Source organism: Drosophila gunungcola, chromosome 3R (genome assembly GCF_025200985.1).
Source record: "Drosophila gunungcola strain Sukarami chromosome 3R, Dgunungcola_SK_2, whole genome shotgun sequence".
Classification (NCBI taxonomy): domain Eukaryota; kingdom Metazoa; phylum Arthropoda; class Insecta; order Diptera; family Drosophilidae; genus Drosophila; species Drosophila gunungcola.
This window is the reverse complement of record NC_069139.1, coordinates 8282904-8295047: the sequence shown is the minus strand read 5'-3', so window position 1 is coordinate 8295047 and position 12144 is coordinate 8282904. Positions and strand designations below refer to the sequence as shown.

General features: G+C 41.4%; 4 protein-coding genes across 5 annotated transcripts; 3 read left to right on the top strand and 1 right to left on the bottom strand.

Annotated features, from left to right (window-relative positions):
* The first annotated feature begins 201 nt into the window (after positions 1–201).
* On the top strand, positions 202–1627 carry LOC128251978 (serine protease grass-like). Its single transcript, XM_052979277.1, has 4 exons — positions 202–343; positions 406–560; positions 632–915; positions 1048–1627. The coding sequence occupies exons 1-4, from the start codon at positions 277–279 to the stop codon at positions 1598–1600; spliced, it is 1059 nt and encodes a 352-aa protein (XP_052835237.1). The 5' UTR covers positions 202–276; the 3' UTR covers positions 1601–1627.
* A 1162-nt stretch (positions 1628–2789) lies between these two features.
* LOC128251977 (pickpocket protein 11) lies at positions 2790–4858 on the top strand. Its single transcript, XM_052979276.1, has 7 exons — positions 2790–2831; positions 2883–2996; positions 3056–3272; positions 3352–3800; positions 3879–4085; positions 4529–4635; positions 4695–4858. Coding segments are annotated over exons 1-7 (1260 nt in total). The 5' UTR covers positions 2790–2829.
* On the bottom strand, positions 4293–5352 carry LOC128257521 (serine palmitoyltransferase small subunit B). Of its 2 annotated transcripts, XR_008267876.1 has the most exons (3): positions 5163–5352; positions 4836–5103; positions 4293–4768 (listed from the first exon to the last, which is right to left on the bottom strand). XR_008267876.1 is itself a non-coding variant. In XM_052988571.1 (2 exons), the coding sequence occupies exons 1-2, from the start codon at positions 5257–5259 to the stop codon at positions 4943–4945; spliced, it is 258 nt and encodes an 85-aa protein (XP_052844531.1). In that variant the 5' UTR covers positions 5260–5352; the 3' UTR covers positions 4796–4942. The 2 variants fall into 2 exon arrangements, 1 of the variants encoding a protein (XP_052844531.1); XM_052988571.1 differs by lacking the exon at positions 4293–4768 and having other exon boundaries at positions 4796–5103.
* Positions 5353–5650: 298 nt separating this feature from the next.
* On the top strand, positions 5651–6963 carry LOC128259978 (DNA repair protein RAD51 homolog 3). Its single transcript, XM_052992638.1, has 5 exons — positions 5651–6015; positions 6073–6179; positions 6236–6393; positions 6465–6593; positions 6651–6963. Exons 1-5 carry the CDS (start codon positions 5825–5827, stop codon positions 6825–6827), a joined length of 762 nt encoding a protein of 253 aa, XP_052848598.1. The 5' UTR covers positions 5651–5824; the 3' UTR covers positions 6828–6963.
* The last annotated feature ends 5181 nt before the right edge of the window (positions 6964–12144 follow it).

Genomic DNA, 12144 nt, shown 5'->3' with positions numbered 1-12144 from the left:
GAGTATGCATACGTCACAGAACATAAATATAAAGCCACTGTTTCAAATTCTTTTCTAATGACATCTCAATCAATTCGATGGAAATTAAACTTGTTAAATATTTGATATTGTTTTTTTTGTTGGCTTTTTTACTTAGTTCGAGTGAAAAAGTGTTATAAAGAGTTGGTGAAGTATTTGTGGCTCATTCTTGTTTGATCAGTTCAGCGATCTTGTTGACAGTCCGTTCGAGACAGATAATTTACATATTATATAACCAGTCAAAAGAAACATCCCGAGATGAAATATAGAGTGATTTTAGCTACCGGTCTAATTCTGTGCTCTTTACCAGGACTGGTTCTCAGCCGTAAGCTATCATGTAGGGATTTAACTTCAGTTGGGGGCTTAAAACCTTGTATTAACTTATAGAGAGGAGCTGTCGTACTCCGAATCACCTGGAAGGATTGTGCCTCGAATACCTGGAGTGTCCATTTGTGCAAAGTCTTAAAAAAAAGTTTTCCAATAATATACCTGAAGATATTACCAGTGGCCTCAAAAATACGCAGTGCACAGGCTCCTCGAATGTGAGCGTTACACATAATTATTGACTTTTAGCATTTTTAAGTTTATTAAATTTTAAAAAAATTATTTTCAGCTTATTTGCTGTCCAATTCAGAAAACTGGAGCGCAATCGGCAAACAGTAATATCAACCAATACGACCTGTGGGGCCTTAGATTTCTGCAATCAGTCAAAAACTGCGGTAACAAAATCACAACCAGGCTCAGTGGAGGTCAAAAAGCCAGACCAGGTGAATTTCCCTGGATGGCGTTGCTCAAGTATGAGAAATATCCAAATGGAATGCTCCTATGCGGCGGCAGCCTCATCAGTAAATGGCACATCCTCACTGCCGCCCACTGCATCGAAAATCGTTCTGATGTGTAAGTTCCTTATTAAGTTCCGTAGTTAATGGGAAATTAAAATTGTAATTTATTGTTTAATTATGCGTTACAGGACTGCAGTGCGTTTGGGAGAGCATAATTTAGATACCGAGGTGGATTGCCAGCTTTTAGGGGGAAAACAATGCACTGTCTTCCGCCGTACGAGGATTACGGCGTACAGAAAGTAACCCTGCATCCCAAATACGATCATGGGATGATCCATCACGACATAGCCATCATTGAGCTTGACCGGGAGGTGAGAGTGGACAAGCACATCTTTCCCATATGTCTCCCTGTCAACGAGGAGTCACAATTTGTGACCTACGACCAGAGCTTCTACATCACCGGGTGGGGCCAAACGGACACAACGGATGCACCCACCACACTGCAGAAGGTAGTGGTCACACGAAAGTATCTCTTCGAGTGCCAGAAGTTCTTCAAGGAATCAGAGGTGAATGACAACCACATATGCGCCGAGGGATCTGACATCAAGCACAGCTGCAAGGGCGACTCCGGAGGACCTATATTCTATGTGCATAAATTTGCGGATCCGGATACCTATCGCTATGTCCAGTACGGTGTGACCTCCACAGGAGGAGATCTGTGCGGCAAAACCAAGAAGCAGATGGAAATCTTCACTAGCGTCATCTCCATGTTGCCCTGGATCACGCAAAACGTCCTGTAGCGAATCCTCCGTCTTAGCTGCTTAAAATGTATGCCTTGTCATTTATTTATTTATTAAGCACTGCAATCAAATAAAACTAAAGAATTATAAAAAACCTAACAAAAATTTCTGTGTTCTCCTTGTCGTTTTAAAATAATAAAGTGATAATTTTTTCTCGAAACGCAACTGGTTACTAGCATTTTTTCGTTGATAGAGATTTTCTGGTTGGAACTTGTTTTTTTTTTTTTATAGGGGCGCTACAAAAATAGCTGCAGTAAAATCTAATTTCAATTATTTAAAAAAGATTGGATGATTTAAATAAATTTGTATAAATAACTGGAATTTCTTAGCTTAATAAACTGTGTCAGATTTGGAAACTAGAATTTGGGATACATCATTTTGAGTCACAGTGCATTGACATTCGTATGAATTATTAAAAAAACCCAATCGGGTATGAACTATTGACTCATAATTGCTGCAAGAAAGAGTTAAATTTGGCAAGCCAAACGGACGGACAATTACATATTGCCAAATAAACTCGTCTAATACTGAAAGGGTCGTAAATGTCCAATCTAAAGTCTTACTCAAATTGGAATTGTTAAACCTAATGCGTCATTTTAGGCAGAGGATTCAGAAGAACTTCAATTTACACTTAGTTGCCAATTAAATTAGTCACTTTTGATGTGGTTTTAGTTTTCATTCCCATATTTTTCCGGGAGATTGATCACTTAGTAGAAACGTGATATCCCAGTAGCTCAGCCATAACAAAACTCTGAAATAGCATTGCACCAAACTCTTTTCAATATTGCTTCAGACTGCAACTTCTGATCGAGATTTGTATCCGAGCACTGAGTCATCGTCATCCGTAAAGGTAATGTCGTTGGCATGCTTTAATTTGCGGTTAGCTGCATTGATTATTCAGCCAAACAATAACAATAACTGACCTGAGCACTTCAGAAGACCAATGTGACGTATGTGTTTCATGATGTCCATTTAAATAGCTATCCGGCTCTTCTGTTTCATGTTGGCTTTAACATTGAACTAAATCGAAACCAATAAAACAGGGTAGTTCGCAGTTCCTATAAGCGGGAAACAATAGACAGATTGATATCAAAAGCCCATTGTTAGAATGAATGCCAACTGCCGAAAAGGATACAAAAGTAGGGCTTTGGTTAGGCAGTTCCTTTTTTTCCGCCGGATAGTTCACAATGCCCGTGCACTGCAGTCGCATTCAGGGGTGTTTACTAAAGATGTAAGTCACTATAAACGGGGTGAATCAGCCTAAAAGCTTACTTTAATTCAGGGTTCTTTACTTGGTAACCTTTTACCATACTTTGCCCTTCTTTGGAAGCGTTTCCGTGTCCCTGCTGAACAGCTACTTGTCATCGTCGGTCTCTTTTAATTTGGACACGATTTAGTAAGTTTCCTGTAGAACATCATTTGAGAGATACTTGAATACTTAAGAGATACTCTTAGCTTGAACTGGAACTCCACTTTTCCGGCCATTACTGTGTGCGAGATATACAATGCCGAAAGAATTTGGGACCTGAGTGACTCACATTTTGGCGTGGAACACGATATGCATGTCGATGACTTCATCTCCGAAATTGTATTCTATCGCGGCGTCTGCAGCAGCTGCGAGGATTGCCCCAAGTTTCGATGTCCGACCAACTTTACCGTGCTCGTGGATTTGGTGAGTTGTCATATACATATGTCCATCTACATATTTGTATCAGGTTCATGGGTCTTAATGAATCCTCTTACTCCTGCAGTTCCGTACCAGCTGCCATCAGTTGCTGGTGAACTGCAGCTACCTGAACGAGCTTTTCGACTGTTGCGATCGGTTCCTGCCCCTGCCCACGGAGTACGGGTTGTGTTACTCCTTCAACTCGCACCAGGCGCGAAAGGTGTCCCATGTGCAGTTCACCAACAACCGGGAGACGGGGCCGGGACATCTCAATTTCAATGCCGCCGCCGACATCCAGTTGTATGTGCATGCACCCATCGATGTGCCCTACCAGTTCTCGGAGGGCATGATCCGGGAGACGGTGCTACTGGGCCACTACAAGGAGCTGGTCCTGAATGTCATCGAGGTGCACAACGACGAGAGTGTCCAGGATCTGAGTCTGGAGCAGCGGCGATGTCGCTATGGCCACGAGCATGTCCTCGAACGGCAGGGCATCTACGAGTTCTACAGCTACTCCGGATGCGTAGTGGAATGGTAACTACTTACTAACTAAAATACCTATGTATGGAACACATTTTTCAGCATGCTTATCATTTATGTATGCATATAAAGCACAGTGCTTTTGCAGCTGGAGAACTGCAACTGCACCAGCCACTTCATGGCCAATCCCGGCCAGAATTCCCTGCCCGCCTGCGACTACCGCGGCCTGATCTGCCTCACCAAGATCCGGGACAAGATCATGACGGAGCGCAAGTCCTGCGAGTGCATGAGCTCCTGCGAGGAGCCGGAGTACAACATCATTTATAATTCAGCAGATGAGTAAGCACTTTTATTGCCTTAATCCTTCGTTACTCCCATCTAAATTATAAATCAATCAAAAAATGAGGGGCAAAACACGCTGGAAATCAATCAGATTATTTTAAATACGTGTCACAAATCATAAACTAAATGCCAAAACTAAAAGTACCTTTTTAACCCTTATTTTCTTTTTTCTTTCTGTCTTAAAGTGATTTATAATATAACTAGGATACTATATAAAAAAGTTCATTAATTTAAATTGACTCTTTGGTTATGCTAATATTTATTAGTATTTATTGCTTAACACTTAAAAAAACCTATTTATGTAATTTGTAATTTTTCAAATCAGGTTAAAATCTAAAATTTTTCAAATTAGCCAAGAAAGTCTGAATAAACCTTTTGCCCATATAGCTCTAAGTAAATGAGTGTCTTGAATAAACATTTTTTGTTTTGCCTGCTTCTAGGGATGATGAAGCCTCGGATGACGTCTCAAAAATCCGAGTGGCTCTTGTGGAGCTGCCCACCCAGCGCTACGTACGTCGGGTGACCAAAACTATTCTGGATTTTTTGAGTAGCCCACCAAATCTGCATAGATAACTATGAAATTTAACCTCGAGTTCTCCCATTTAGTTTCCCTTGGCGGTCTGGTTGGCCTGTTCTTCAACACATCCGCCTTGCGAATTGTGGAGGCCATTGTAATCTGCCTGCGACATAGAAAAACCATGGTGAAGTGGGTTAAACGAATTTTGCTTGGCACGGCAAAGTATTTACAGATCTTGGACCAGTCGAAGTAAATCACAATAATCAATCAGAAGCATTAAATTATAGTTGTCTTTTGATAGGGAGCATGCGTGGGCAAGGGGCTTTAGGCTGGAAGCTCAGCTCCGTGCCATTTTCTGCGCCGCGTAGGCCGCACCTTCCGGGGAACTATTGTACCAGGTGGGCGGCGTGACGAACTGCAGCAGGGTTTGCAGATAGTCCGGCAGATACATGAAGCTGGAGAAGATAACCAGGGAAAGCATGATCAGGAAGAATCCGTCTGTTGGGCGAGATTATCCGGATTAGCGAACTGCTTTGGCTGGGAACTTCGGTACTCACTGATCAGCTTCTTTTCCCAGGGCTCCAGCATGTTGATGCACGTTACCAGTTCGTACTGGCGGTAGGCGTGGGAGGCCAATTGTTTTAAGTTCATCATTATCGGTGACTAAAGTCCAATAAATTCGCGTTTCAGGAAATAAAGTGCAGGTGATTGTAAACAAAACAACATCTGATTGCAGTGTGACAAAAGCAGGTCGCCATGAAAAGAGAGTATGAAATATATACCAGCAAAATACGATAAATATTAAATTGAAATTGTAAAAATATTGATCGTTAAACGAGATATACATTTATTAATAATACTGTCAACTTTAACTGAAAAAAAGTTTCTAATAAACTAAAAAACCGGTTTTGCCGAATTAAATTTTCGGTATTTTTTCTATATCGATAGGTTGTGTCCATAGCAATAAGCTTTTGTCAGCTTAACAACATGTTAAAGTAACTAACATTGCATGTTAATTAAACATTACTGTTTAATCATATGGCGCGGTTGTTTTGATTATTTTCTCAGAAGTTTTGTTTTTAGAGGTGTTTTCCATTAAATAAACTTGCCGAATCAACTAATATCTTTTAAAAAAAAATTTGCTTAGGCTGCCAGTAATCTAACAATCTCTAGAAACCTTGTGGGACCTCCACAATTGCAGATACCGGCAACAAAGGCTATGGAGAGTGCTGCTGTGTCCACCGAAAACCTAAATTTATTTAATAACTCCTGCTGGGACATCTCACAAAAGAACACAAATAAAATCCTGACGGGGAACAAAGCCCTGGACAATCATTTCGGAGGTGGTATATCCTTGGGTCAAATCATTGAATTGATTGGCAATTCGGGCACAGGCAAAACGACAATGTGGTGTGTTTGTTGTTTACTAACAAATGTACACAGACTAAATAATATATTTATCTTTAGTTTACAACTGTGCCTTAATGTGCAAATACCCAAAGATGCTGGCGGCCTAGAAGGAAGTGCATTGTTCATAGACTCACGACAGGATTTCCATCCAGACAGATTACTAGGTGAACTGATGGGGTAAACTGTTTTACTGTCATATATATACGTTTTTTTTTTATAGGCTTAGCTCAGGAACTGGAGCAGCAATATAAACACAGAGCACCGGAGTTTAAAGCCTTGGAAATGCTTAAAAAAGTTCACTATGTGAGGTGTCCTAGTTTGGTTCAGTTAATGGCCACGGTCTTGAGTTGTCATAGGCACCTTGTAGATCATCCTGATGTAATTATTTTTGATTACCTTATTCATCTAATCTGTTTTAAAAAAGTTAAAAAACCCAACTGTCCATTCAGATAAAACTGATTGTAATCGACTCACTGGCATTTTCCCTGCGAATGCTCGAAGATGGCGCCCGGCGTTACGAGCTGCTCCTGGAACTGCACGAAAGCATGAGAAGACTGCAACGTCAACACGAATTGGCCGTGAGTCTTTGAGACTGATCCATTTCCTTTTGCTTTCATAATCCCATCTCCCGACAGTGGGTCGTCACCAATGTGCTCACGCATCGCTGCATCAAGGAGCGATTCCATGTGGAGCCCGCCTTGGGGGATCTGCATTCGCACCTGATCAATGAGCGCATCTGGTTTTCGGGCAGCTCTGCTCGTTATCTGGGCAAGTCGTGGAGATTTAGCAGACTAATCATGGAGTCCGACTGAAGCTGAAATGGTTCGAAAAATTGCCTGGTTCACTTTTACTTTCTGTCGATTTTATAAAGTAATTACAAATATTTTTGGATTAGTTGCTCGTTATGATTTATGATTCTTTTATGTTAGCCAACTGTCATTATTGTATAATGCCTTCATTGTTATCTTTTTGTTAAAGATGAACGAAAATTACTAAATAACTTAAATATACATTAAAGATTAATGCTGTAAAATTTGCTTTAGGTGTTTCAGTTATGTAAGTTTCTTGGAAATATTGTGTTATATTTAAAGCAAAAATTTTGTTATGACACAAATAAGAATAAGTAATATAAATTTAATAATACTAGTAAATGGATGTTGTTTGCATGACCGAAGAAAAAGGAGCGGCAGCAGTTTGAAGGGAAAACAGGATCCTGAGGCACTTGCCATAGCTCGCATTGGCACAGAAACCGAAGACACAACTAGCACACACCCAGCCAGCTGTTAAGCGCTTGCTAAAAGCTCCTCCGGTCAGCTCCACTCCACAAAGACCACGATGCTATCGATGGCGCAGTTCCAGATTGACAGGCGAGCACTGCCTGATTTATGCGCGCGGCGCAGGAATGTGGCAAAGTGTAAAAAGTGTTTACACATACGAATGGCGACACCCAAACCAGACTGCCGCTCTCTAGCTCCAGGGGCTTTTGATTACACACGAAGAAAATACGTTAGGTTCTTGTTAAATATCAAAATATTTTGTGAAAAATCATTAGATTAGATTAGATTAGATTATAGTTTAAATAAGATTAAAACTTGTTTAAAATGGCCCAAATTTCGATATAAAACCGGCAACCAAACTAAGTTTGAGTTAAGGAGACTTTGACTTATATAATTTATATTTACTTTTGCCAATAAGACTAGTTAGACTTATAGAGACTTCGAGTTAGGGAAGTTCAACTTCATAAGTTTTGCTTGTCGAAATTGAATTGGAAACTGATGAAAAGTTTTATTTATCGTTTTCCATTGTTTGTAAATAATGAACTACTGAAATATTACATATATGTCAAGTCAAATGAAGCAGCAAATGTTATGTAAATTTGTTCTCTGTGCATCCGCAGAGCTAAACATGGAGCCCCGGCCAGCAGCTACATAGTCACGCATATGCAGCGACAACTAATTCAATTTCCACTTGCCAGAAGGAGGCGGCTGTTTAGCCGAGTGTGCACGCCTAATTGGTAATGCGATCGGCTTTATTGAGGCGCTGTAGTCGAGGCAGCACTTGTGGCTATAGCTCTACCCATATAGCTCTGGCACTGGCTCTGGCTCTGGATCTGAATCGGTGGATGTGGATGTGGATGTGACTGGTTGCCGGTGCTGGTGCAGTCAGAGGCTATGTGGCTATCGCTGTCGCTCAGCGCAAATCCCATTACGTGCGATCCGTTTCGAGCCATAAACATGTAACAGCTGCACACCCCCTCCCAGCTTCCACCTATCCTACCGATCCCACCGATCCCACCGATCCCACCCGATCCTAGCCGAGTTTCCTGGCTTCCAGCGGCGCAACTTGTCGCTCGAACTTAATTGCCTCGGCTGCGCTTATGACTTTCGTGTGCAATGCATCCTCATCCACATTCACGTCCACATCGCCACTCTACTGTCTGTAGCATTAGAAAGTAACTCCAGCCGGCGAAAAGCTATAGCTATCAACATCGGGCTCGCATCGTCTTCGTCGTCATCGCTCGCCTGTCGCAGTCGCAGTCGCAGTCGCAGTCTCAGAGTTTCTGGCGCTATTTTCGACACTGCCAGGCCCGCCATAAATTTCCGACTGCCCTGCAATGCACTGAGGTCTCAAAATTAGAAATAGTCTGCCACAGCTAGTTGCACCTGAACAAATTTTATGATTTTATCATTAAAAGACCGATTTTGGCATAAGACTTGTTTTGAGAAACATCAAACTAAATATGCGGCTTATGTATGTTGCAGTTTGCAAATATTTTCTCTGAGAAACTATATTCTTAATAGATTTTATGCAATTAAGTTGCATGTTAAAGGTTAAAGGTTTACTTTTACAAGAATTCAAGCATTTAATTTAATTATTAATTTAAGCCCATAAAAACATTTAAGACATATATTTTTTATAAAGAAAATAAAAGCAAACAACATTGAAACAAAGGATCGAATATTTTTCACCAAAATTAATGAGCCGTCTAAATTTTAAAAATATCAGCTTATAAAGCTGATTACAGTTTTATAATTCCTTTATAAATGTAATTTAACACAAAAATTTCAACTTTAATTAATTTAAATTTAATTAATTTAAGCCTTAACCCTTTAAGCTTTTGATATATTTATAAAGGTTTTAAACATGAGTTATAAAAAATTTCAAATAAATCAGCTTCTTAATTTCAACTTCTTTATAAATGTAAAATAAGTCATAAGACCCAAAATTTATCATTGGGCTTTCTTTCTGTGTGGCTAATTTAGCAAGCTGGCAAGTTGAAAGTCCATTTTCCATTTTCCATTTCGTACGGGTTTCAATTAAAACAAAAGGCAAAAAGCCAACAAACATTCCGGTGCCGAGCATGGCCTGGCAATTTGGCCACGACCTCGTGCACCGCCAAAGTTCAGGCTCCGAGTGGCTAATTCCGCAACACCGCGACCGCCCCGATGGCAGCACCCGATAGCAAGATCCACAAACTTTAGCCCCAACTCCAACTTCAGCTTTTTACTCCAGCAGAAGGAGCCACTCTGGCCGTGAGATAATCAAATGTTGGCCAAAAAGGATTGCACTCACCTCTGTGGCAGTCGCCAGACTTATTGTTCTGAGAAATTGTTATTAATTGAGTTGTACGATGCACCTGGCCAGCTTCGATTTGGCCAGAGTTCTACTGATCTGGTTTTCATTTGCTGCCCAGTGGGTGGCCCTTCAGCATCGGCCATTGACATACTAAATTGCCCGGCTCCGCTCATTTGCCCAATTTAATTTGGCCTGACCATCAATAAGCCCAGAGCTGAGCCGCGATCCCGTCTCATTTGCATGCCCCATGCCCGTAATTTATGCTCATCAATTAGCTGATTAATTTATTTGGCGTGGAGCGAGAGCGAGAGCGGAGCATGATGCTCAAAACGCTTGTCTAATTAGACAAATGCGCTACATTAATGTCGCCTCTGACATTTATAAAGCGTGGTTCTGCCGCAGATGGGTGATTTTTCACTGCCTTTTAGTTCCTCTTTCTTTTCGCGGTGGCTTTTGGGGGTTTGGTAAATCAATTAATGTCCGCCTAAGAGGGGTTAAAATGCCAGGGGGATTAACTCCTACTGTTTTGACATTCAAAACGTATTTTTATTTTTTTTTTTGAGACAAAGGAAAGCAAATATTGATAAAATGGGTACAAGACTCTAGGTTTTATTAATTTAATTTTTAACTATATACACTAATTACCTATAATATTATTTTCCTGATGTACTACCACTCAGACTTTCTCTCAAACGTTTCCCAGGTCTATTAGCCGATCAATTCCCCACCTAAATTAGTTTATATTGCTGCTTATAAATGCCACTTGTCCAGCAAGACACGGATGTGCCTGGATCTTGATCCAGTCGCAGCGTGTTTCTCAGCGGCAATCTTCGCCTGTCGCTGGCGCAGGGGAAATGAAAATATTTTAATTAAAACACAAACTAAACGTTTACTGCTGGCGATGTTATCCGCTGCATTTCATACAAATAACAACGACAAGTCTAACCTGGCTACCAGTCGGTTGCTTCGACTCCTCCAGGAGCTCTGTGTTGCTATTGCTGTTGTTGCTGCTGCTGCTGCTGCTGCGTGCAACAAATACGGCAAATGTTGCATGTAACAGCAGCAACATGTGTCGCACAGCGCCTATTTGAATATATATCAAATCAGTTTCAGATAATTTTCTATAACAGCTCGACACACAGGCAAATGGACGAAACATTTGTACGAGTTCGTTGTCTAAGTCTTTCGTTTTTGCTGTTTTGCAGTTGCTCCTGCTTCTGCTGCTGCTGCTGGTGCTGCCTGCGAGTGCATATTTTACGCGCTGCATTGTTGGAAACGGATCGGGCCTCGAAATTAAGTTGTTTTGCATAAAAGCGCCATAAAAAGGCGCAGCCGCGGCAGAGGCAGCAATTGTGATTAGAACGACACGACAGGCACGACATGCGACATATGAGACGCTGCTTTTGCCGCAGTGGCAGTTGCAGTTGCCTTTGCTGTTGATGCTGCTTTTGCTGCTTCTGCGGCCTTACATATATGGCCAGCAAATTGTCGGTCGAAAATTGGCGGCTCAACACGAGCGACGTATGTCATCAAATGGCACTGCCATTAGCGATCGCCAAAGAGATCCTCGAGCGGAGGTTCGCGTCGGTGGCAGCTTCCTGCGGCTAGTAGGCAAATGCTAGACCCAGCTCCTGCAGCCCCACGGCTGCGGCAACCATCATCAATTTAAGTTGGCTAATTGGTTTCAAATTTATGGACCTGTATTTGATATTTATGTCGTCTACGAGAGCGCTGTGCGCCCCGCAATTTCGCCTGTCTGCCGGCCAAGTGGCCCTGGCTATATGGCCCATTCCATTCGGATCCGATCCGATCCGATCCGATCCGTACCGATCCGAGCCAAGTCGAGCCGACCGTCGCTGCCTTGGCATGCTGCAAACAACGTAATTGGCTTTCAATTTGCTGCAAATTGTTGCAACAGCCACGACAACGGCGCAAAGAGCAACCGAGAAACATATTTAGATTATAGACGGGATAAAGTTTATGTACGTTCTGTTCTGGCCGGCAACTGGCAACTTTAGCTCGAGGACTGAACCGCTTTTTCGGCCGCCCCCTTCCACCATAATTCCAATGAGTTATATGCCCATCATGTGCGCTCCTTGGCCCTTCAAAGTTGAAAACGTATCGCGCGTTAATTAAAAAACAGCAACAACCACCGAAACATCGGCGGTGCGCTTGGCAGGAAAAATAATACAGAAAAAAGCGCCAAAAATGCCGCTAAAATTTCGCCTGGCAGCAGCGTTTCAAAAAGGGCGGCTACCAAAGTCCCAGGCCTTGGATAGCACTGTTCAATAACTAAATAAAACACTTGGCCGCCATACACAGAAAGAATTTTGTTGTATTTACAACGTTTAATAAATTCGAAAGGAAACTAAATAAAATAAAAATGGTAATACATTTTTGTCATTTTAGTTTATTTATTTATTATAAGCTTTGCCTAAGCATTAAAAGCTGTGTAAACTAAGAAATTCATTTTGTTTTTTTTACTATTTTTATGTAAACGTTAAAGCGATAATCATAAAATCAGCTCTTATCGGACTAAGTATTTATTTATTG